Below are 24269 nucleotides of genomic sequence, written 5' to 3' on the forward strand. Positions count from 1 at the left end.
CTAAGACCTATCTACAGTATAGGTACCTGTGGATGATCCTAAGAGACCAAGTCTGAAGAGACAGTCCCCAGGCAGAGTAGGCCTTATATTTATACCTCTGTGGTGGAACCTGCTAGAACATCTTGCTTACTCAGCCTAGTCAGGTGATCAGGTCATATGACCAAGGATGAGGTCATATGAGGTCATGCACAGCCATTCACAGCAGGTCACCTGACCATCCAATCCTTCCAGCAGGTTCCAGCACATGCCAAGGTATACCAGCTACTTCCATGTCATAAAGGCTTAGTCATGTCTCTTGACCAAGCAATGAGCTGGTGCCCTGACAAGCCATCAAGATCTATGTGTGGCAACACATTTCAGAGCAAGATGTTGTGTGTGCACACACCCTCTACTGACAATTTTTTGTCAAGTTTGTGGAGGTAGCTGCACACCTCTATGTCAATGTGGAGAATCATTGTTGTTTGCACAGTAAGGATATCTGCCATGGCAGCTATTAATGGTGTGCTGACCTTTGATTGACAGTCTACTATGGATGTCAAACTATGTGCATAGAGCCCACACCATGCACCAGAAGAAGATTGTTATTTGTATAGTGGATCATTTCAGCTATGATACATTCCTGAAAGATTTTGGATATGGATTCATGATGTCTAAATGCACATACAAGGTCAAGTTTGGGCAGGCTTTCTGACCTTTGAATGTTTGCACTATGGCTCTGTGCTTTTGCTGTCAACTGATGCTCTCATTTATCCACACTGCCTTTCAAAATTTGGGTATTGAGGTCCAGTTTGAGACATGGCAATGGGTGCAGAGGACCTCCTCCTATGAGCTATGGGCCTTCATACCATAGACTGAAGCCCAATGTGATGAGTGGTACCAGCAAGAATCATCAGCCCAACAAGTGCCAGGGCCATTGGGCTTGAGGATTGAGGAGCCCAATATGGATGTATTCATCTCAGCACATTCTGCATACCAGAGCACCTCAATGGGAAGGTGTCCCCAGGCAGAAGAGCAAGGCACCTCAAAGAAAAAATGTGACCACCTGGCCAGATGTGAGGGGCAGTACCAGCTGGGTACCACCCATAGCAAGAATCCACTTGCATTGGGGGAAGGGATATGGGCAGAGATCCCATCACTCAATGAGGATGGACTCTGACTCTGCAACGGGTTAGTGCCCACCTGCAGCAGAGATCTGTTGCAGCTGTTCCACCCCCAACAGCTACGTTGATGGAAAGGTGTTTGACATGCAGACCATGAGGTCAGCAAGTCACCTGTGTTCACTCGCATGTTTAACGATTCGAGTTTGCTCTTTATATGGGAGTCCTCCTCCCAAGAGCGGTATCGGTGCATGGGTTGAGCCCCATTAGCAGAGATGGGCGCCAAGCGAAACAGGATAGAAGAGCACAACAACTGGATTGTCTTGAAAGAGATTCCCTCGATAACAAAAGCATATCCAAGGCTATATTTGGCATAGTATTGTGCACAAGCAGTCCCGCGGCGTGCAATGTCTCTCAAACACTAAGCTCGTCATTCTCCGCCCCTGTTATCGGGTGCCTTCACAGGCGTGATCCTCCAAAACGGGTTTTGTAAACCAATGCGGATTTTGTCAAGGAATGAAGCCTGCTTGTGATACCAGCCAGCCATGAACGGGATGCAGAACATCCATAGCCAGGGATGTGGATCTATCCACGCTCTGTATTTCATCATGCCCACGTACTCGAACCACTGTGGATACATCCCCGAGAAACCCCAGTCGAGGAGCCAAACAGTGCCGTCTTTCGAGACGCGGATATTCCGCATGCTGATATCCCCATGTATGAAGAAGACCAAAGGCGTCGACCGGTCGAAGTGGGGGAGATTCTTCTCGTCAATCTCATGATGAAATCGGTGCTTGGCCATATCCACGGTCAGAGCGCGAACATGCTCGAACCAGGCACACAGTTCAGAGTAATTGGCAAAGGGGCCTTGAGGCCATTCGCCGAATTGGGGACATTCACAGTCAACTGGTTCGCCACTGGCGTCGATGGGTCCCGGGATGTCCGGTTTCGGAGGTCGCCAAGCGCGCAGCTTCTGGATGTACCTGCGGATCGTCCATACGACATACAGCTTCCTCCATAGAGATAGTTTCGGCCAGAGCGTAATGAGATCTTCTCCGTCGACGTAGTCCATAACGATATACATGTGCCGATCGTCGAAAAACAAGTTATGAATGCGTGGAGTGGATATAGGGACATGTTCACAAACGAGTTGCATCGTGTACGGCTCGGGCAGGTTAAGACGCGAAAGTGATAAGATCTTGACAGCCATGGTCTCCGAAATCCGGAAAACGTTGTGGCGTATGCCAGCCCAGTTGTCGGCGTAGTTGAACGTGCTTATCCTCGCGTTTTCCCATAGGTCGCTGGCCTGGAGTGCCTTGATGTTTTCAAGGGTGATAGTAGACGTCGGCGTCACAGAGCGCTGTCGCGTAGAGATGGAAATTAGCGCACGTTTCACGGAGAGCGCGTGGGTCCTACTCCTGGTTTACGCGGTCCTTGCGATACGAGGAAATCCCAGAGGCATTGCAGCCAGCTGTACATGTACTCACAAGAGACCTCCTGTGAAGGAGGATTGATAGGGGAAATGTAGCCCGGTATGAAGTAAAGAAGACAAAAAAGGTGGTCGATGAGCGTAAGGGCAGCCTGGGAGATGTGCGCTTCCTACGACCCTTATCATCCCTCATCACTCCCTCTCCTCACTGTCGTCGACGTTATCCCTCCCGCTGACAGACCGGACCTCATTCCCAGTACATCTCATCTCCTTCTCTCATACTTTGCATTTGCTCACACTTTATGGAAGTACTCCTAGGAGCGGCATCGGGCCGAGCCTCATTAGGAGAGAAGGAACACCCCAAGTACCAGTGAGATAGGATACAAGAGCACAACAACAACTGGATTGTTCTTGAAATTTAAGCAGTTACAACACTTATTCAACGGGAACAGAACGAGTGAAACCGAGGAAAAAAGGTGACGTTGAAGGGGAAGGGGAACGTTGCGTGCAGTGGGCAGTGGGCGATATATTTAGAGTCGGTATGTAGACAGTGGGGCATACCAAACAAACCGAGAAAGTTGGAAGCGGGCAAGAGAAGACGGAAAGCGAGACAGAGACAGAGAGAGGGAGGGAGAAAGAAAAGGAAAACTTTAGTAGATCCTAGTATATCATCAGCAACGGAAATGGGGTATTAGAAGACGGTATAGTAGGATCTTGCATTGTCCGTTTGTGTTGTTCAGTCGTTGTGTTCAGAGTCTTGGTGAGCTGGGCGCTGTGAAATGCAGCGCAGAAGCTCGGGATACCGATCATGAGGAGAAAAGTGCCTACAGTCTGTCATCCAGTCAGCCTTACGTGCATGTGGGTTTGAAGCTGACACCAACCAACCACAACCCCAACTCCGCTAATGCCCATTATGCGCATACCTCATCCCTCCACCTACGCTCAACGCCCCCCCGCCCACGCCAACCGCCCCGCCCACGCCAACTCCCACGCCCACGCCAACACCAGTCAAGCCCCCGCCCAAGTTGACCTGTCCAGACGCAGACGCAGATCCAGGCAGGGGTAAGCGGCCGGTATCAGGTCCCCCAGCGGCGAGGGACGATGTGAGCGAGAAGCTGCCAGAGACGGAGACTGGTTGGAGGGGGTAGTACGTCCCCCCTCCTCCATTTCCGTTTCCCCCTACCCCACCTGCTCCTCCTGGGCCGGAGCCGGGGCCGGCTGAGGCTGGACCGCCTGAGAGAGCGGAAGAAGCATCGCGTCTGTCAATAGGGGAAATAGGGGTACGTTCGGGAAGCGAGTAGGGGGAGTGGGACACGGTCCCCGCACCGCCGGTGACGTTCCCGTTCGTTGCCCCGCTCGGGTTAGCAGTCACCGGGCTGGAATAGTACGGCTGGCTGTTGTACGACCGAGGAAAAGAATGAAGGGGATCGTAGGACGCTCCTGAGAAATGTGCCTGCGTCTGTGCCTGCGTTTGGGTCTGCGACTGAGGCAGGGCCTGGGTCTGGATCGTAGGCCGGACGAGGGAGGAAGGGTAGTAGTCCGCTTGGGAGGGCGGTTGGGATTGAGGTTGAGTCTGTGATTGAGATTGTGTTTGAGATTGGGATTGAGATTGGGACTGGGACGGTTGGGGCTGGCCAAAACTGGGCGACGCGTACTGACTATAGCTTACGCTCCTTGATGACCCTGCTGAACCGGGCAAGTATCCCTGCCCCTGTCCTTGCCCTGGCTGGGGCTGTGGCTGGGAGTGGGAGGCGTATGCTCCTGGTCCTGCTGCTGGTCTGAGCTGCTGCTGCTGCGGGTATTGGGAGCGGAATGTAGAAGAAGTGGGGAACGTAGGTGTCTGTTGATTTTGCGGTTGGTTCGGGTTCTGCGGTTGGTTCTGCGTCTGCGTCTGCGTCTGAGATTGAACTTGGTGATTCTGCGTATGTCCCTGATTCTGCGTCTGCTGCGGGGGGTACGCACTAGCAGGCGTCGGGGTCGATAGGACGTACCGCTCGTAGAGTAATGGTGACCTGCCAGGGGTATATTCCGTCGAGCTCGACCCCGAGGCAGAGGCGGAAACACCATTCGAGCTTCCAGTATTAGCGTTGTTGCTGCCGGTACCATTGTTGTTGCTGCTGCTGGCAGCGCCCGCCCCGTACCCTGCTGAAGAAGCATAGGCATCCCTCGGCAATGGGTACCTCAGGTCTCCCCCTCCACCCGCATACTGTCCTATCCTGTACTGCACAGGCGAGTACCCTCCTGCCGTTGGTCGTGGGTCATACCACTCCTGCTGGTAAGGGAGTGCATACTGGCCCGCCCCAGGGGGAGGGACAGCAGCAGCAGTCGCAGTAGCAGAAAGGGGAGCGGAAACAGCAGAAGAGGTAAGCGGGGTGACTGTCTCCTCGGTCCCGTGCCTTTTGTACCCCGGGCTGTCATTTCTTGCGCGTTTTGCTGGCCGAGGCTTGCGCGCTCCCGGGCTGCCGCGCCCCCCTGCTCCTCCGGAGGCGCCGGCACCGGGAGTGTCGTCCTCCTCCGAATCGTCGTATCGTTCTCTTTGCCCTTGGGGCCGCTTGCGCACGCGTATGTCCTTCCGTATGCGGATTTTGATGCCCTGATCAGCGAGGGAACATGAGAGCGGTGTGGACTCTGAAGCGTATCAGGTAAGGTCCGAGGTATGAGGACGAGGGAAGGCGCACCCTCCATCCCTGGGAACTTCTTTGCCGTATAGACATAGAACGGCTTTGAGAATATACTCTTACAATGCTGGACTTCCATACTGGATCCCCTTTGTACGTAAGTGTGAGCTGTTTCCCTAGGCAGGGGAGCGTGGCTCACCCAACGATCTCGAACAGGCTCAGCTTGAGCCTGTAGGAGCCTTCGGTCCGCACTGACAGGTCGGGGAAGACGAAGAACCCCGCGTCCGAGTTGCGGTTCTCTGTATCCTTGAGATGGTAGAGAGAGGAAACGACCTGGCCCGTCGTACACCGGGTCTGACCATCAGAGAGGAGGTGCATCTCCTGGTCCGAATCGACAGATGCGAGGGAAGCGAACATGAAATAGTAAGGGTTCTCGAGGAAGGACACGCTTTCCCTCTCTTCGGCGCTGTAGGCATCTCGCCGTCGTTCGCGGACGCGGAGCTCGACGATTGGCGGGGGGTCGATTGGTCGCCTGTCTGTTGGTGTGTGAGGATGTGGAGAGATGGGAGGGAGGGAGGGCGCACCTTTGCCGCTGACCCCACACATGCGCGCTTGCTTTGGTTGCTGGCGCACAGTGAGATCATATTCCCTATCCATGGGGGAAGGGTCATAAGTCTCGATTTCCGGGGAAAGGGAAGTCATGAGAGCAGGAGTAAGTGATAAATGGAAAGCTAAAGATGTGAAGAGTGGGAATAAACGGGGATTGGTAGGAGAGTAGGAATGAGTATTATGACCCAGGGCCTCGGCCAGGGGGAGTTGGAGTGCAGTTTGATGTGGTGAGGGAGTGGGTATCAGAGATTGAGGTAGATGAGGAGGAGGAGGAGGAGAGAAGGGAGAGGAGAGGAGAGAGGGGGGGAGGTGGTGGAGTGGGGAAGAGGAATTGGATGATTGAAGCGGGCTATTATAGCGTGAGAGTTCCGCGAGGGTGTAGGGATGAGACAGGTGATTGTTGAATATCGCCCGTTCCCTCGGAGTCGGGTCCCATTCCTTTGGCTGCTCATACCGCCGGCAATTATAAGCCAGGGCACCCCGATCGGTGTGTCCGATTGGATGAGCATTATTACCCGATTGGGAGAGTAGAATGCCACGCGGCGTTGTTCCAAGTCAAGGGGAGTGCGAGCAGAAGGGCGAGAGAGGCACCCCCGATGGCTAGAGTAAGCGCATCCCGTCGATCTCACCACTCCACCAGCGGACCAACGCCCCCCCGATGGCCGATCCTCTTCTCCATCCAAGGAAGGCACGAGAACGCACATATCATGGACATGTTCATCGGAACATCCAAGAAGGCGAAGGACCCCGAGTTGCCCCTCCTGCCCGCACACCCACACCCACACGGCAATCTCCTGCCCTCCTCCCTCTCACACAGAAACCAACGTGCGAGTGAACACCAAACAAACACAGACACTCACCTATCCCTCCCATCCCTTGTCATCCTCCACGCTGCCAACCGTCCCCTATCCCTCAACACCAACTCCACAGGCCTGGAAAGCAACCACTCCCCGCCCTGGCTCTCGCTCCACACAGGCACAGTCTTGACTTGGTGCACTACACCCCCGAAACGGGTGGTGACGATCCCTTCCCTGCTCTGGGGCGGGGGGAGCGTGAGCGGGAGGGGGAGGGTAAACGACGATGAGGAGGGTAAAAGACTGCTTGTGCTTGTGCTTGGGGTGGAGCTCGCACCTGGGAGAGAGGGGGCAAGTGCCCAGGAGTCGAAGTTGTGCGTCATTCGGTTATGTATGCTCGGAGCAGGCTGTTGTGGGGTGGGTGGGGAGTGGGGGGAGGTGCCGCTGATACTGGAACGTTGGGATGGCTACGAACGAGACGAGTACTCGGTACTGGTACTGGTACTGGTTACCGCACTGGACTGCACTGGTACTGCCCTGGTACGGTAAGGGTAAGGGTAGTTAAGAGTGTCCAGAGAGCTGGTTCCTGTGAGCCAACACACTGGCCAAAGTAGCTACAAAGTCCCAGATGCAGCGAAGCGTAGCGAGCGTAGCGTAGCTTAGTAGTACTAGTTGCGCAGGAGTAGTAGTGGATGCAGCTGTTTCGTGTACAGCCAGAGTAGTGAGGGAGCCGGAATATCAGAGGATATACAAAAAGAGGTGGGGACAAAGAGCCGGGAGTCAAGAGAGCGAAGGGGGCGGGCGCTTCCCCACCTATCCTATCCCCACGTATCCCATCCTATCCCATCCTATCCCCGCCCTCCCTCCTGACACACAAACCCCAAGAACCATTCAATCCACCTGTCCCGATCCCTCCCTTCATCTACCCACAACGGCCGGCAGCGCCCGCTTTCAAGGGGACGGGACGGCGCGCGGGAGGACGGTACTATATAAGGTTTAGACCATGGTTTCTCACATGCCTGAGCATGATCAGGACCATGGGCATGGGCATGGCAAGGGTGAGTGTGAGCGTGTGTGAGGTGGATCCTCCGCTTTTAATTTCTCAAATGGCAGCTTCGTTGCAATCATCAATGGCAATCAAATCAACAATGGGGATCAGCAGGGGATGATGATAATCCCGCGCGCCTCCAGAGCAGCCTCCCCATCCACACCCACACACCCACACCACACCCACACCCACACACCCACACCACACCCACACCCACACACCCACACACATACATACAATACAGTACATACGTCCGAAGCTTCCTCCAGCAGGGTCTCAACCCAATCCACTGGCATTGAATGATCACATGAGCATTGACATGCCGTGCGGAGTGGAAACACGGACGACGACAGGGATGGACGGGGACTTAGGGGTCGGTATCTCCGCCTTCTTGCGTGTGAGGGGCACAAGGAGAAACTTAGGAGGCGAAAGGCGAAAGGTTCCGGGCGCCATTTGCCCTGCGTCCTCCCTCCCTCATCCTATCCCTGTCCTGCCTATCCTATCCTATCCCTATCCTATCCATCCTATCCTCCGCTTCTCATGTGTCCGCAGCTCGAACTCAGGAAAAGTGCTAGTACTTTGTTTGCCTCCTGGCCGTTTGCCGTTTGCCACTTTGCTTTTGCCACTCATCAGATCTGACAGATCTATCCAGAGATCTAACATCGGGCACCCTTACCGTCTGTCCCGCCGTTCCATTATCACACATGTATACGCTCCCCTCTAACACCTGTACCAACACCACAGAATCACACTCCAATCACACTCCCCAGGGCAGCTTCTGCAGTACTTGCGGCATAAACCGCGCGCGCGGGGACAAGTGATGGGTAATCCCCGCCTGCCCACTCATTCACTCATTCACCGATCCATTGCACGATTGCCTTTGCACGATTCCCAGTCAAGTCAGGTCAACGTCTGACAGCATCTGCATGAGCAGGTGCATGAGCATGATGAGTTGGTTAGACAGACCCCGCTGCTCTGGGGGCGTCACTTCCCTTCCCTCTCCTCTCTTCTTTCCCCCCCCTTCTTCGCCTTAGAAAGTATACATTGCCGTCCATGCGGCCCATCGCTTCCTTTTAAGTACTAAGCAGCGTCTTCCTCGCTCCCGGCGGCAACTAATTCTAAAACTAGTGCTGTGCTGGTCGCTAGTCTACGCTGCTTGGTGGTCGCTGGTCACTGGTGACTGGTCGCGATGCTTCGGACCGGATCGCCATCGAGCGCTTTCGATAGAAGAAGGGAAGATGGATCAACCTCCCTATCCCATCCCCTCCCTTCCACAGCCTTCATCTTCCACAGTCTTCACCCTCGGCATTTCCCCTTTTTGCCCTTCTTGGCCCACGACTGCGGACGGGAAGCATGATCCGCTTCGTTTTGCTCCTCGCAGATGATAGATAGATGGTCAGGAACGTGCCAGTGCCAGCGGTTTGGCATGGCCGTGTACACGTTCTCTCCCTCCCCTTTCCGGAGGCAGAACATCAAGGATTAGGTCTTTAGTGGTCTTGCTCATTCCAGTTGGTCTGCTATCTAATTCGCTCATGGCTCATGCCTGTGCGGCGGATGACGCATACCCGAATCCGCTCGCCTCGAGCCCCCGCACGACGAGGGCAAAGTCGTTTGCCGCTTCTTTGACTTTCTTTACTCTCCTGTGTCTGTGCGGCGTCAGCGCCGCCCTTGGCATCACCCCGCAGCCAGCGCGGCTAGCATGAGACTAGGACGTACCGAGCTACGGCTTTGATAAACGCCTTCTTTGCCTTGTCGGTCCCCTTGGGATAGGAGAAATCGTCCTGCAAAAGCGAAGCCGGTCAAAAACGCAGCTATAAAAGGGAAGAACATATCCAACCGCGAAGAGTATGACGCGCATGGACGCTTGGGTATCCTCGAAGAACTTGCTCGACAGGATCGCCAGCAGATCAGACAGGTTAGGGATCGTTGATCTCGGCGCCCTGAACGCGATCCCATGCAAGATGACGTGGAGCATCGCGAACCCGTGCACTTGGTTTAGTAGCACAGCGTTGTCGGGACATACTCGCAGGGTTTGGTCAATGAAGGTGTGCTAGGCCGTCCACCGATTAGAGCAGTAGTATCTGCCTGCCGGATCCACTCACTAGAAACCGAACGCCGGAAACGATGCAGTATCGTTCGGGCAGTGCCATGGCGCTGATAGCCGCGCAGACCAGGCTGTTAACCGCTCCTGGAGGCAATTTGTACATCTCCTCGATGAAATGCATGGCGATCTAGAAGCAGTTTCATCCCTGCTTCTGAAACGAGTGATAAAGGCACGCACGGCATTCATACAGCTTCCGAAAAAATCTTGCACCAGGTCGGTGTTCTTTCGCTTCATCAATCGCCCAGCCTCGTTACGTCTCATGAGAACTTACCGCTTCCATGGCCCCAGGCTGGCCGAGCACCTGGACGGCGGTGTTTAGGAGACTCAACGTCGCTTCTCGCACCAAGGCCAACGCTTCAGGGTCGGCACTCGGCCGTATCCACAGGAATTTCTTGGGATCCAGTTGCGTTATGAGAATCTGCGCTAGTGACAACCACGTTGCTGATAGCTGGCGCTCAGCGGCGCCGCACACCAACACTAACAGTGGACCCGGATCGAGGGATATCAGGGTCTCCTCCGAAGGGAGCCCTGTCATGGCCCGCAGAAGCTCGCTCAGTGCCTTCTTGCCAAGAAGAAATGAGCAGTTATAATATCACGCCGAGGCGAGGTAACTTACGCTTGCCATATCGGCGTTGGACGACCACAGAGTGAAGCAACCGCTGATGCCATCCTGGATGTTGGCCCGAAGTTGTATCAGGCGCGGATCTTGCCTCACCGTGTGCATGCTTTCACGACGCCGTGCTTCCTCTTCCTCTGTGGCACTAAGCAGATCGTTCGTCAACAAATCTTGGCTGGACGTAAAGCCTTTGGCACATGCGGCAATATATCGCAGCTGATTAATGCAGACCAGTCGAGCCACGTCCGGGTACTACTTTCTCAATTAGGCAGCTCCTCCGAAAATTGTGGAAGACATACTTGTGACGCAATAGAAAGGGCTTCTGACAATTTCGTGACAAGCGGAGATACAACTTGCTGGCGTTTATTTGAGTGCCATATGAGTAAGATCGAAGCATGTGCCACGCACCCCTGCTGGTTCCACCACTTGCTCCACTGGCAGGGCCTGGATAACGCTCGTGATCGATTGCAGCACCGTGCCCTTCTCAGTATCCTAGGCGTTGGTTGGCACGTGGGAAACGACTCCACTTCCAACCTAGATACACTCACCTGAATTGTGTCCAGTTCTCCATATAGATCCGAGAACCACGACAAAGAATTCTGTGCGAGAACAACCCTGTTGTTGTCGCAAAGTACTTTGAGCGCGTTGGCAGCCTGGAATGAAACAGAGGACACGTTCAACGAATTTAGAACAAATAATGTCGCAGCCATAATGGTAGACGGATTCTTTTGGGAAAACCAAGTGGAATACGCTGCTGAAGATGGAATCAGTGCGATGCGGATGAACAAACAAAGAAATTACATATGACACCCAGCATAGTCTGCCTCACCCGTGGATCTGGACTCGCGCATATTCGATCAAGCACGTCTTGACTCCACAGCCGCGCAAGTTGCTCTTGTTCCTCCACCGACACAGCTTCCTGGATCGACTTGATAACATGTAATGTTGCTTCCACATCCTGAGTGAAGTGAGGATCTGAGCTTGATACAGGAAATGAATGGCTCACCTCCCAATAACCGGGTGTATCATGGTTTTCTTGTTGTAATTCTTCATACAGAAGGTCGATTAATCCGCCCATCATTGGCTCTCGGAGAACATAATAACTGCAGAATAAGCGTCAATATATCGCACGATCGCTACAGCTTCTGTGGAGTGTAGCTTACGCATTCATGAGGGCATCTCCGACGTCCCGCCGATAGCTGATTCTGTCGTTAACATTTTTGGCCAGTCACGTAACGCTTCTGCACACACCTTCTGAACTTTTCCACCTGGTCTGGGCCAAGATTAGACGAAATGACCGGGGGCCGAGGCGCTACATACCTTTCATCAGGTGCTCTGTAGGCCATGCGGCTTTCTTCCTCAAGACGACCACAACCTGCGTGTATAGAGACTTCGCCATCTCCCATTGTGGCGACAGGGGAGAATCCGCAAATGCTGAGACCGACAAGCTCTCTTGGAACAAGTACCAGAAGGGCAGGGCTGTCTGGCTGCATGTTCAGCAATCCATGTTCTACCATGCGAATATAACCACGGACCGCGCTCTCTTCCTCGTCAATAAGATACACGCCAGGATAATTGGTGAAAGCAAGGACCAGATTCAGGAAACATGTTATGCGAGGCTCTCCTAGACGAGCAGCCAACCAGTCGGGAGAATGTTCTTCCATTGCTATCAGAAGCTTGCACAGCGAGTGCGCGTTATCGTCAGGCGTTCCTGCTGGTTATGGGTTCATTGAGGAGCAACATCTCGTGTATCAGACACATACATTCAATAGCCTCGTTCAGGATGCTCTCTCCTAAGGTCTCGAGCCATTGGAGGAGAGGTTCGGTCAGAGTCTTCGATCCTTTCCCATCCGAAAGAGGAGAGGCGTATAAAATTTCTTGCAACACATCCGAAGCAGGTATGAAGGTTTCTCGGGAAGAGAGCAAAGTGATCAAAAATGGTATTGAATCCGTTAAGTCGCTTGATTTGGCAGTGAGAAGCGCATACATCCAGGTGACTGATGTCTACATACTCGACAGGAACACCCCATTCAACCCAAAGTTGCAAGCAATTCAATGCTGTCTCCATCTCGCTCTCAGACGTGGTCGGATCCGTGCACGACTTCTTCACAGCTTCTAGCATCAAATGCACGGAGTCTGTTAGGGACTGATGGAAGGTCATTCTGAGCGCTAATCAGTGGGTAATACAACAACTGGCATAGAGTTTGAATATACTTTTCGGTCGCCAGGAAGTCTGTCCTCAGAGCTTCTTCCGCTGCTATCCCAAGAAAAGCCAATATGTACTCTGCAGTTGCACCTTGGCCCGACAAAGAGGTGACACAGTCAAGGATCCAATCAGGCCATTCAGAGTGGCGTTGTGGTACTATTCGAAAGGCGAGATTGGTGATCTGTTGGGCAATTAGAATGATCAAAAGAGGAAAGGAAGGATTCACTGACTGCCACGAAGAGCTTGCGGACAGCAACCCGGGAGGTGCCATTACTGCAAGACCGTCCTGCCAGATCAAGAAGAGTGTTCTTGAGAGCAATCGCCTGATCGACCGGAAACGTCTCCCTATCGAGGTGTGAAAACCATTCCCAGACAAACACAGAGGCTAATAAAAATACCAATCTCGAGAGATCTTGATTTGTGCTATTTGAGCACCGACAAATTCGACAGTCGGATCCTACAATTGCCATTGAGCGAGGTTCACACCCTTGGGTGGCTCTGGCGCACGGGATGTTGGACTAGTGGAATGATCAATCCCCACGCCTCCTGTGTCTTCTGAATAGAAACCAGGTCCTTAGCAAGCGATTGTTGATGTTCTGCATCTGTACTCGGCGAGTACAGTTGTTGTATGAGCTGGAGCAGCGGTCAGGATGGCATGTGTGTTAGGAGATGCCTTTCACTCACAGATACGGTATGTTCCACCTCATCAGGTGATAACACTGGGAGAACATTTCCTTGATATGACATTTAATAACCAAGGAAGAAAGGGTATATTGAACCTCGTCGAGTTGGACCAAGTTGTGCACCGAGGCTGGCGCGTATGATGTCTGTCAGTGGGAAGTACTCATCACAGGCGCGTAGGAGTGGCGGGATTGTCGGAGATAAGGGGTATGATTGCACGGGTATACCAAGTAGAAAGCCACCATCAAGCTACACTACAGGAGTCCTGTCCTCAGGATCCACGCGGATGTCAAGAATGTCCTCATCCTCGCCAGGTTTTTCGACCCACTCTCCGTCTTTCTCAACGTACTCCGTTGACCCGGGATCATCTCCATCTTCTGCAGCCTCTTCAATCAACGCTCCCTGCTCCCGCTGCATATCTAGAAGACGCTCCGAGACTACGAGGTTCTGTGAGGAGCTGATCCCTTTCAGGATCATTGCTTCATGCCGCTCATGGACAGCATGCCGGTAGGAGCGCGTTAAGAATGGTGAGATTGGTTTTAACTTCCAGTTTTCTGGGATATCCGCCAACGTCTGGGGTGCTGTCATTGGCCATTTTGATCTCGGTGCTAAAAAATCACTGACCTCAAACATTTCGAAATAGACAGCTTGTGCATTAAGCAACCGGGCAGTCTGCTTGGCCATACCCTCACCACCGGCCATCTGTACCTGCACCAGAATCCCAAGCAGCGCCTTCTTGGCGTCTTCAGGCACAGGCGCCGTTTTGCCCTTTCCTCCGCTACCGCCTTCAGCAAGATAAGTCGCTAGCGGCGCAAGATCATCGAAAGGAAGGGTCGCGGCGCTGGCTGCTTGAGGACTGATCACTTCACCACCAGATGTACAGTATGCCTGAGCACTGGTGAAATCTTGTAGGTCGTTCACCAGTGTCTCGATGACCGTTCGATGATCAGCAGACTGTCGAGATACATTAAGATACACCTTCAAAGGCCAAAAAACACTCACTTTGGCAGCAAGAACAGCCCCTTCCGTCTTCAACACGGCATGTTTCTGTAGCTCGACCGTAAGCCCAACCACATCATACAATGTAGACGCCTGCAAGAATAGCGCCAGCTTGAGCCGCGCCTTTATTTCCTGGGTTGGGAGGTTCGACCGCCCAAAGAATGTCAAGAATGATATCCGTGGTGCTTCTTTCCGATATTGATCAACTAGTGCTTCAGGTCAAACCTTGGTTCACGCGAATGCTCAGCAGTGACTCACCAAGACCTTGCCAGGACCGTACTACATCTGGAGTGCGCAACATCCTCACAACCTTGGCGAGGTATTTTTGCGCAAGCAAGTCATGTAGCCGTCGTTCACTATTCCGTCGCTGAAGGACAAGCCATTCCAGGAACTGCTCGCCGACTGACTCGTCAAATCTCATCATCTCATCTAACACGAGTTGCTCGTCGATCTTGACTGCGCGTTTTGGATCGCGCGTGGTAAATAGCTATCGCACGATGAGTAAGTGAGACATTGTCATCAGAAATCGACTTGCCTTAAGACCAAGCGCAGGGCTCTTACGAAGCAGCCAAAGACCGTATTTTTGGACGACCTCTCGGTTTCGACTGGCCTGAACGAGGTCTGCAACCCGAGCAACCGGGTTCGGGATATCATCTTCTTCCCACACACCATCAGCCACACTGGTACACCGTTAGCATGCGAATGAATGGATATGCAAATGTTACCAACTTGACGAGTGCATCAAGCAGCTTCACATCCTGCCCGAGCTTGTTGTACAGGCGTACAACGGCGCCGTAGTGGCTCATCTGGAGGAACCATCTCTCCACCTCAAGTACATCGTAGGATTTTGAACTGTCCATCAAACGGTAGAGTTCTGCGGCGTCGGGGTCTTCAGCGAGGAGCTTGATCATAACCGTATCAACAATCTATGCACAGGTCAGAGTGCATCACAGAAGACATAGGAAGGAGGCAGCTCACCCGGTCGACTTTGGCCAACTCTGAACTGAGCACACGGGACCAGATCGTTCTGTCCCTCCTCACGCCCGCCAAATACATCCTCAGCATCTTCTTCCCTTCCGCTAACAGTCCATCCGTGAGTTCGCTGCTCGCAGGTGCATCGGGCTTGAGATGCGGGGCGTAGTTCCTGGCTAGATCGTCCATAACTGGGATCAGGCACGGGTCGTCCCACACAGGCAGGAGAGGCAGACAGAAGAGGGTACATGGAAGAAGAAAGCGGAAATTGTCAATAGGGTTTGCAAGAGAATGTCTAGCGGAGGAAGGTCCTAGACGTGCTAAGAGGGGACGCACCTATTTGCTCCACGTTTACCAGCTTTGCCAGAGGTGTCTCAATACCCGAAAAGACTTCGATCGTCTCTTCTTCGTTTATCAATCCTCCACGGAGATCAGGCCACAACCGGATCAGCAGCCGTGGGTCCAGGCGCCCACGATACAGCTCCTCTCCCGCCTTCTCGAACTTGGCCTCCTCCATCCAGCCCATGGCCACCTTTTGCCGGATATAGCGCATCTCCCGCTCGACACCTGCATCTGGCGTACCGCCTTCTCGCCGGTCGGCAGCAGCAACGAGAGCGAGCGCGTCATCCACTCTATGATCGGCCAGAAGGGTCTCACATTGCGCGGATAGCGTTTGTGGCAGGAGGGCAGAAACGCCGCTCGAGCCTACCAGGAGCAGATGCGTGCGGGTGAACGCTGGCGGTGCTGCTTTGCCTGCAGGCTTTGGTGGTGGAGAGGGCGGTGGAGTGAGACCTGACCCGCTCTGTGGTGCTGCCGAGTCTTCCTCCTCCGGCTCGGGCTCTTCAGGCGGCGTTTCAGGGAAGGGAGGGATAATCTGCATCGTAACGAGCTCTAGATTGCGGTTGTTCGCCGTAGAGGGTGCATATAGGCCGTCCATGCTGCTGCTCATCGTCCGAGCGCCGAGGGATACAGGCACGTCAACAGTCTGCACCACTTTGAGCGTCTCGATCGAGTGCACTACGACTGTGCCGTTCGGGAGAAGGGCTGAGACGTATGGCCAGTCAACGGCAAGCGCGCGGGGTAGGTGTTCCCATTCCAAAGTGCCGCGTACGGGGTCGCCGTTTTTCAAGAATAGGCCCATAGCGCCCGCACCCCCGTCCAGGGCAATGAGGAACTCGTGCTGCGCAACAGTGATGATGCTCGGACGTGGGGGGACGACCACTCCTCCAGCTGAGTACTGATTCGTCGGTATCGGTGCAAACTCGGTCGATTGAGAGGAAGAAAGGTCGACGAAGTGGTACAGCTCTTCGGAGGCGATGAACATGTGCTCTGCATAGCGTTTCGCGATCAGCCCACGGTAGGGCAAGGGGACTTCTTTGATGGGCAACAACCGTTCGCGTAGTGACCATAGACCGACGCCGCGTCTGGTCAGTACGCATAGACCGGTGGCGTCCACATCTTCCGGGTGGGCGAATACGTCTGCGTCGTCCAGGGCGAAAGTGAGCACACCGCGGATATGGTTGATGAGTGAGATAGGGATAGGCTCGAGCGAGGGGAGGAGGAAGAAGTAGAGCGTGCCGTCGGACAGGACGAGCGCTTTTGAGAGCCGCGGGATGAGCGCGATACGGGATACGGCTTTGCGGCTTGGGAGGGTGTGCTTTTCTTGTAGTATGTATGGGTTGGCCTGGGATGACGTTAGGTTCGCTGTTCGAAGACGGGGAAGGGTGCATACTGCGCTGTCGCTCTCGTTGAGGGTGTACCATAACAGTGTCCCGTCAGAGCAGCCGATGTACAAATTAGATTCTGTGATTATGAGTAACAGGATACTTTGACATGTTTGATAGACGCACCAAAAGCCTCTGCGCATCGAATCTCGACCTTCTCTTGCACCGCTGGAGCCGCACCCGTCAGGTTCGCAAGACCTCTCGCCGACCCACTACCGGAGATGAACGCTCGGAGCGCATTCTGCGGAGCGTTAGTGGACGATCTCAAGCCTGACGTAACCGGTGAGCAACGTCAGATGCTTGGAACGGAAGTACGTACTAGGCGCTGGAGAGTCAGAGAGGTTGATGATGTCCTCTTGTTGCTGGAAGGTGACCAGTGGCTGCAGCTGGAAAGGTGGAACTTGGGACTTGTCCATCCGCAGTTACAATTTGGTTAGACTCCTATAGTCTTATTCTGACAGACATGGATATTCGTTGAGTGAACAAGGCCTGGGATTACGGTAATGGTCGGTGGTTGAGCGCTGCGGGAATGGAAGGGTCCATCTCATGACGGACGATGATCAGAACACTTTCACCGTCAACCAAGCTGTCTAATTTATGTAATGAATTTACTTGCTCTATGTATCAAAGACTGGCGGTATTTCATATCACTGCGTGTATCGTGTACTATTGTGTGTGAGCGACGGCGGCGAACATGATGGATTTCATACTAGGCATGTATGCCAACACCGAAACCTTGAAGCATTCTGTATCACAACGGACGGTATGTGACGAGTTCCTTTGCGCTCAGAGCTTCACTTCACTGTTCCCATCTTACACTCTCACCACCACCATCGCTCCTTCCACTCCCACACATTCGTTTCCAACACCACATTCTCTACTCCAAACAATGTCACTCCTTTCACTCATCCGTTCTCTCTCCAACCGCCATCTCCGCCTGGACACCAACGCCCACTCCTCCGAGCTGAAACAGCTCCGTCCCCGACCTTCGTGCGAGCAGCGCGTGGAGACCACGCGCGAGTGCATTGTCCAGTCCATCGATGGGATCCTGCTCGCCCCGCCGGAGAAGGATGCGCATCGGAGGACGAAGCGCGTGAGGGGGAGGCATATCGTACGCACTTCTCCCCTGCCCCCTTCTCTGATACTGAGCGCATATATCCCTCTTGTGCAACAGTCCTTCGATAAGACCACCGAAGCACATCAGCACTTCAAGTCGCTCGGTTATCCACGTCCCCTTGCCTGCCAGGTCGAGGAGCCCCGCCAGCCTTACCAACCCCAGCCAGCACACTGGAGCAGGAGCTACCACCTCATGTATGAAGGCTGCGAAGGGCCGATTATCCAAGATGCCATGTATATGAGCTTGATGGCTGTGGTACGCTTGTTTCCTGAGCGCATATATGCTGCAGGTTATTCACACAATCAGCAGCTCTTTCCCGAACCGACCCAGACTCCCTTCGTACCCCCCGAGGCACCTGTGCTCCCCTCCATCGAGTCCTTCGCGACGATCAAGCATCATGCGATCAACGACGACTTTTCTCTCGAGACGTTCACTCCGGCCTCCTCCCCGCCCTCCACGCCCAAGTCGTCACCTCGCCGCAGGACAGTCACCGGCAACGCCAGCCCGCGTCGTACACAAGTCTTCCTCCGTTCCTCGTTGGCAGACTCCCCCGCTTCAAGGCCGTCTCCTGTTCGCAGCGTCCAACAGTTTCAAGAAACCCCGACACGCAAGACACCGACTTTCAAGCGTCTGCAGGATAGTGTGTCCATGCAAGCAGTCCTAGGTCTCAGCGTGAGCGTGAGCACGAGCCTCGACTCTACCGCCAACTTCGCCCTCGGCGTGGTTGTGGCTAGCGAATCCAGGGACAGTGGGAAGACCTGGGACAGTATCAAGGATTTGAACATGCAGTTGCAGGAGAGGCGGAGGACGCAGACGGCGGCGTTTTGAGTTGCTAGAACGGTAACAATGTAACAATACAGCATGTATAATAGAAGCACTAGTGTACAATCACATGTATGTACAACACATTTAATATCATTAGTACGGAATGAATTGTTTTCCCAGGTACGACTGAATGCCATCTGTGGCTAGCTTCCTCATGGACCACCTCCGTCGCTGCCGGGATTTGGAACACACCATAGATCGCAGTAGCGCATGGTGATCTCCCTCATCCGATGAGCTGTTGAGGAGAGGATTCCCCGCTTGGTAGTGCAGGCATATCCACCTCTGCTTTGTGAGCATTTCTGGACTGCTCCGTCGCCCTTCCCCTGTGGGTGCGGTGACGGATAAACTGGATATGGCAGACCGTCCGTACGTGCCTTTATGCAATGTCTCCCCTCAGCGGGTGTGAAGTCGTAAACTGTTGGGCAGTGCGGTTGTTTGCATGATGTGAAAAGGCGCCGGTGCCACCTCCAACGTTGGTTGTTTCCCCAAGGAGGGAGAAGACACTGCCACCGCACGTGCCTTGTTCTTTCCCGCCCATTCCGCTGCTCCGCTCCGACCCGCCGGACCTCTTTCATCACGGCCCGCTCTTTCCCTGTGGCGACAAGGGCGGGACTAGGTCACCTGCCCCGACTAACACTCTTAAAGCCATACAAATACCTGCCCTGCACCGATGGCAACCCTTCATCCCACATCCCCACCCCCTCCCCGCTCTTCCCCCAAGAACCACTAGAACACTCCCAAAATGTCGATGAAAGCGCTCATCTACAAGTCTCTCAAGCGCGTCGCCATCGAGTCCCGCCCAATCCCACGCGTCACAGCCGCAACAGACGCAATCGTAAAGCTCTCACGGACGACCATCTGCGGCACAGACCTCCACTTGATCCAGGGCGACGTGCCTACTTGCCAACCAGGCCGTATCCTCGGACATGAGGGTGTTGGGCGCGTGCACGAGATCGGCGCAGGCGTGAACAGGTACAAGCCGGGCGACCATGTGGTTATCTCGTGCATTTCTGCTTGCGGGACCTGCGACTACTGCCGCAAGGGCATGTGCTCGCACTGTACCACCGGTGGCTGGATCCTCGGGAACAGTAAGATGCACCACTTTGACTTGTTCAATGCTAAACGCGCCTCTAGCGATTGACGGCACTCAGGCAGAGTACGTCCGTATTCCTCACGCGGACACCTCCCTCCACCCTATCCCCGAAGGTGCAGATGAGCGCGCACTCGTCATGGTCTCCGACATCTTCCCCACCGGCTTCGAGTGCGGTGTCCTGAACGGAAAGGTCCAGCCAGGCTCAACAGTCGCCATCGTCGGTGCTGGTCCTGTCGGCCTCGCAGCGCTCATCACTGCCCAGCTATATGCGCCTTCCACGATCATCATGCTCGACCAGGACGAGAACAGGCTGCGCGTAGCCAAGCAGCTTGGTGCAACGCACACCGTTAACCCGGCAACGAACGCCAATGCGGCCGATACAGTCAAGTCCCTCACCGAGGGCCTCGGGTGCGACACCGTCATCGAGGCTGTCGGTATCCCGCAGACGTTCGCCACTTGCCAGGACCTAGTCGCTCCTGGAGGGACGATCGCGAACGTCGGTGTGCACGGGACGAAGGTCGACCTGCACTTGGAAAACCTCTGGGATCGGAATATTGGTGAGTCATTATTTTACGTAAGCGAAGAACCGGTTTTAAGGCTGACCGTGCTTAGCTATCACCACGCGCCTCGTTGACGCCACTACCGCTCCCATGCTTCTCAAGCTCATCAAGGCTGGCAAGCTCAACCCATCGCAGCTGATCACACATGGTGAGTCTCCCGCCCTATGCCCTCCAGCTCTGCACTAACAAACCCCTAGACTTCGCATTCAAGGATATCGAGAAAGCGTATGACACCTTCCACGCCGCTGCGCAACACGACGCGCTCAAGGTGGTGATCAACTTCGACGAATAAGAAACAAAAAATAAAAGTGAAACCTGTCCGTTCTTTTCTTGCTTGCCACGGGGTTGAGGATTTTGTGCGCTTTCTCGTTGTTTGTGGTCTTGGATTGTACATCATATTGCATATACATGTGAAAAGAATTATTTCATGCCTTCTCCAACTCCAATCCGGAGCGTGAGTGAGTTTTGCCTTGCATGGCCCTCAAGATGTGCGCTGTCGGAACGTGTGGGAAGTGATTGTGGACACCCGTGAATGTGGGGAAGTCCTAAACATTCGGGATAATGACGTGGCGGATGACGCTGGAGCGGTTATTTGATCACGGCGCTACAGTGCCATACATAGACATATGCATATGACATGACTCACGGGGTCTATCACGCAATTTCCAGCATCACAGTCGCATAACTCTCCCCTCTCATCACGCCAACAATCAACCCCATCCCCATCCTCACCCCGCTCACCAATGCCCAGTCCAGACGAACACATCCATCCCACGGCCACAGGCGCCGCCGCGCAGACCGTAGCATCCCACAGCGCACCCACGACAGACGGGAACGAGCTCGTCTTCTGGTCAGGCTGGTTCTGCCCATTCGTAGCCCGAGCCTGGCTCGCCCTGGAAGAGAAAGGCATACCTTATCGTGCGTCCGGGTTTCTCGCCCTGCGCTCTGAGGTTGCTGAGGAGTATCATAATGCAGAGTATAAGGAGGTGAACCCGTATAAGAAAGAGCCGGAGTTTCTTGCCATATCCCCCAAGGGACTCGTACCCGCTATCACCTACCGCGGGAAACCGCTGCACGAATCGCTCGTCATCTGCGATTTCCTCGAAGAAGGTATGTCCCTCCCCCAATTAGAAGGGGTGCTTATATTGACCCACGGCAGCGTACCCCGATACGCCGAGTCTCTACCCCAAGGATCCGTATGATCGTGCCCAGGTACGACTGGCGATCGACCTTGTGGGAAAGAGCTTCCTCCCGCCGTTCTTCAGGCTGCTGCAGAGTCAGGAACCGGAGAAACAAGCTCAAGCACTCGAGGGTTCGTCAGATCTCTTTTTCCTGCTTGCTTGGGGTTGATTGCTTGCAGAGGTCACTGAAGCGCTTAAGAAGTACTCGAAGAAGATCGTAGGGCCTTATTATATGGGTTCACAGTTCACCCTCGCGGATATCGTACTCGCTCCCTGGGTCGCACGCCTGCCCATCGTCGAAAAACACCGCAACTTCTCCGCTTCTGCCGTGGGGGACAAGTTCGTCCAATGGGTCAAGGCCGTACAGGCCCGAGAGAGCTTTAAGAAGATCCTGAGCGAGGAGAAGTATTATGAGGAGATTTATGGGCGGTATTTGAGGGATGAGGCGATGAGTGAGGCTGCTAAAGCCACTAGGGCGGGCAGGGCGATTCCTTGAAAATATGTTGCTCACTCGAATCCTATTTCAGACTACTGGCCTAATCCACTGATACCAGAAGAACAGGAAATGGCTTGATCCTGTCTCACGGATGTGATGCCAGGAAGTGCTTGCAAGGCTGACGGTTGTACGACAATATAAGACTCCATGTTGTGCAAAAAGAAAGAACTGAATCATTTGGATGGGTTTCCTTGGCATGTAAGAATGGAAGTACTTATTGTATGTGAAGATCGGAGTGTGACCAATGCGATTACCCGTGCCCGACGTCGGTAACTAGTAATGAATATGTCAATCACGTGATAATTATATTGCTCGCGTCGGAGGGACTGACCCAAGTTTAAAAACTTGTCCCTAATATTGTGCCTGAAGGTGAAGCGCTCTACTCGACTTGTTTCAATTCTTTCCTGTACTGCCCTTTTCTTTCCCGCATCTATTTAGAATGAGTCTTGCTCTGGTAGGCTGTCACTCCTTGGACTGTGACCACCACGTACGGGCTCGCGTACTCCTCCTTGTGAGCACGAGCGAGAGCTCTCAATCGCATCACCACATCTGACAACATGCTCTGTCTTGCCCTGTTTCTACTTCCTCTCCTCCGATCCGCCCGGGCAGACGTGACGATCTACACTACGTTCCCCAACTTTGCCTCCTCTGCTCCTGCTCCCTCCCCTACAGGCCCGTACTCCGGCTTACCAGCATTCGACCCAACGACTATCCCCCCTCCCGCACCGCCAAACCCGCCACAGCCGACAGATGTACCGATTACGCTATTTCAGGGGGGTATGCAGGGGTTGAGCATACCACAGATGGGGAACTTGCTCGGGTTCAGTATTGAGCTCAGCGTCAGTAATACCATTAGTGCGTTCTTTGACCGAACAGAGGTGAATATGAATATGTTGACGTGTATCTAGTCGGGAAGAATAGCAAACTGCTCAACGTTCCCTTCCTCAACTATCTCAACAATATCCGTCTTCGTGCGGGTGCTGGCCCGATTGTTCGTGTCGGCGGCAATTCTCAGGAGACTGAGACACTGTTCGTCGACGGTCTTCCCGACGGTTCCGAGCTGGACAAGATCAATCAAGGTATAGGCGCGAACGGGGTAATCAACACGCCCATCATTAACTTCTCCCCTGAGCTCCTCTACTCCCTCGCAAATATCAGCGCGCTCGTCGAAGCCCAGTGGTACTTTGGCCTCTCGTTCAACGACACTTCCGCAGATGGGAACGCGCTCGTGGTCGCCCAGTATGCGCAGGACATCCTTGGGAATAACCTGATCGCCCTCCAGCTGGGGAACGAGCCAGATCTGTACAGTAACAACGGCAAAAGAGACCCGAACTACGGCATCCCGGACTACATGACCGATTTTGCAAAGGTCGAGGGGGACTTGATGGCCGCTTCGGGAGTGCAGAGGAAGGAGACTCTTATCGGCCCGAGCATTTGCTGCGAGTGGCAGATTGATGATGTGCTGAGCGCCGGGTATCTGACGCAGTTCAGCCAGGGCCTCAGGCAGGTGTCGGTGCAGCAGTACGCTCCCTTACGTTTACACCACTTTTTGCTGGTGCTGATAGTCCCCAGCTACCCAGCAAATAATTGCAAGCTCTTGGGTGTCATCCAACCCTCTGATATCTTCCCGTCTTACCTGAACCACACTGCCGCCCAAACGTTCGTCCAGCCCTACTTAGATGCAGTCCCCGTGGTCCTCGGCGCGGGAAAACCATTCGTAATGCTAGAGACGAACACGGCGAGCTGTGGCGGGTTTTTGGGTGTGAGCGATAGTTTTGGCGCTACTCTGTGGACCCTGGACTTGGCTTTCCAGCTGGCTTGGGCCAACTTCAGCACTGTGCTGTTGCACACCTCAGGCACGTCGGTGTATTATAATGTGAGCTCGTTGTGATACCCTACGATTCTCGCTGATGGTCACCAGCCGATCACACCTCCACCAGGCAACGAAACCAGAACGAAGCAATGGAACACGGGTTCGACGTACTACGCCATGCTGGCGGTCGCCGAAATGTTTGGCTCGTCAAACATCTCACAGATAATTGACCTCGGCACCTCGGAGACATCGATCTACGCCCCTTCGTACGCTGTGTACGAGAACGG

The 24269-nt window shown here is 54.0% G+C and overlaps 10 protein-coding genes across 10 annotated transcripts in view; 5 read left to right on the forward strand and 5 right to left on the reverse strand.

Annotated features, from left to right (window-relative positions):
• Positions 1-1527: 1527 nt before the first annotated feature.
• DACRYDRAFT_54027 (uncharacterized protein) lies at positions 1528-2253 on the reverse strand (the record flags this gene model as incomplete). The annotated part of the gene is made up of 1 exon (XM_040775223.1): positions 1528-2253. One exon carries the CDS (start codon positions 2251-2253, stop codon positions 1528-1530), a length of 726 nt encoding a protein of 241 aa, XP_040627435.1.
• A 2883-nt stretch (positions 2254-5136) lies between these two features.
• Positions 5137-5817, reverse strand: DACRYDRAFT_22999 (uncharacterized protein). Its single transcript, XM_040773044.1, has 2 exons — positions 5729-5817; positions 5137-5680 (listed from the first exon to the last, which is right to left on the reverse strand). Exons 1-2 carry the CDS (start codon positions 5799-5801, stop codon positions 5340-5342), a joined length of 414 nt encoding a protein of 137 aa, XP_040627436.1. The 5' UTR covers positions 5802-5817; the 3' UTR covers positions 5137-5339.
• A 532-nt stretch (positions 5818-6349) lies between these two features.
• On the forward strand, positions 6350-7096 carry DACRYDRAFT_108608 (uncharacterized protein; the record flags this gene model as incomplete). Its single annotated transcript, XM_040768688.1, has 1 exon — positions 6350-7096. One exon carries the CDS (start codon positions 6350-6352, stop codon positions 7094-7096), a length of 747 nt encoding a protein of 248 aa, XP_040627437.1.
• Positions 7097-8852: 1756 nt separating this feature from the next.
• Positions 8853-13332, reverse strand: DACRYDRAFT_23000 (ARM repeat-containing protein). The gene is made up of 23 exons (XM_040773045.1): positions 13206-13332; positions 13029-13154; positions 12920-12978; positions 12752-12866; positions 12530-12702; positions 12328-12477; positions 12079-12275; positions 11851-12029; positions 11636-11798; positions 11567-11588; positions 11479-11514; positions 11322-11418; positions 11117-11273; positions 10864-11069; positions 10724-10807; positions 10615-10671; positions 10316-10567; positions 9971-10258; positions 9877-9921; positions 9698-9826; positions 9433-9645; positions 9312-9376; positions 8853-9241 (listed from the first exon to the last, which is right to left on the reverse strand). The coding sequence occupies exons 1-23, from the start codon at positions 13266-13268 to the stop codon at positions 9133-9135; spliced, it is 2985 nt and encodes a 994-aa protein (XP_040627438.1). The 5' UTR covers positions 13269-13332; the 3' UTR covers positions 8853-9132.
• A 25-nt stretch (positions 13333-13357) lies between these two features.
• Positions 13358-15690, reverse strand: DACRYDRAFT_80745 (uncharacterized protein; the record flags this gene model as incomplete). Its single annotated transcript, XM_040776467.1, has 8 exons — positions 13358-13775; positions 13827-14156; positions 14205-14407; positions 14460-14688; positions 14737-14881; positions 14931-15127; positions 15180-15349; positions 15510-15690. 8 exons carry the CDS (start codon positions 15688-15690, stop codon positions 13452-13454), a joined length of 1779 nt encoding a protein of 592 aa, XP_040627439.1. The 3' UTR covers positions 13358-13451.
• Positions 15691-15901: 211 nt separating this feature from the next.
• Positions 15902-17405, reverse strand: DACRYDRAFT_80747 (uncharacterized protein; the record flags this gene model as incomplete). Its single annotated transcript, XM_040776468.1, has 4 exons — positions 17217-17405; positions 17024-17167; positions 16906-16976; positions 15902-16857 (listed from the first exon to the last, which is right to left on the reverse strand). Coding segments are annotated over exons 1-4 (1266 nt in total), but the record flags the coding sequence as incomplete, so codon positions are not given.
• Positions 17406-17733: 328 nt separating this feature from the next.
• On the forward strand, positions 17734-18927 carry DACRYDRAFT_23003 (uncharacterized protein). Its single transcript, XM_040773046.1, has 3 exons — positions 17734-18008; positions 18072-18269; positions 18324-18927. Exons 1-3 carry the CDS (start codon positions 17787-17789, stop codon positions 18840-18842), a joined length of 939 nt encoding a protein of 312 aa, XP_040627441.1. The 5' UTR covers positions 17734-17786; the 3' UTR covers positions 18843-18927.
• Positions 18928-19587: 660 nt separating this feature from the next.
• On the forward strand, positions 19588-20784 carry DACRYDRAFT_54113 (GroES-like protein; the record flags this gene model as incomplete). Its single annotated transcript, XM_040775232.1, has 4 exons — positions 19588-19927; positions 19974-20489; positions 20545-20640; positions 20690-20784. The coding sequence occupies 4 exons, from the start codon at positions 19588-19590 to the stop codon at positions 20782-20784; spliced, it is 1047 nt and encodes a 348-aa protein (XP_040627442.1).
• A 451-nt stretch (positions 20785-21235) lies between these two features.
• DACRYDRAFT_108614 (glutathione S-transferase C-terminal-like protein) lies at positions 21236-22169 on the forward strand (the record flags this gene model as incomplete). Its single annotated transcript, XM_040768689.1, has 3 exons — positions 21236-21602; positions 21652-21804; positions 21853-22169. 3 exons carry the CDS (start codon positions 21236-21238, stop codon positions 22167-22169), a joined length of 837 nt encoding a protein of 278 aa, XP_040627443.1.
• A 557-nt stretch (positions 22170-22726) lies between these two features.
• The window catches only part of DACRYDRAFT_108615 (uncharacterized protein), a gene marked incomplete at both ends in the record, with an annotated part of 2059 nt that continues 516 nt past the window's right edge, over positions 22727-24269 (forward strand). Inside the window, 4 exons of the mRNA XM_040768690.1 lie at positions 22727-23024; positions 23078-23690; positions 23742-24045; positions 24091-24248. Coding sequence (XP_040627444.1) covers positions 22727-23024; positions 23078-23690; positions 23742-24045; positions 24091-24248 — 1373 coding nt within the window. The remainder of the gene's footprint in view (positions 23025-23077; positions 23691-23741; positions 24046-24090; positions 24249-24269) is intronic.

Source organism: Dacryopinax primogenitus, assembly GCF_000292625.1.
Source record: "Dacryopinax primogenitus strain DJM-731 SS1 chromosome Unknown DACRYscaffold_12, whole genome shotgun sequence".
Taxonomy (NCBI): Eukaryota; Fungi; Basidiomycota; class Dacrymycetes; order Dacrymycetales; family Dacrymycetaceae; genus Dacryopinax; species Dacryopinax primogenitus.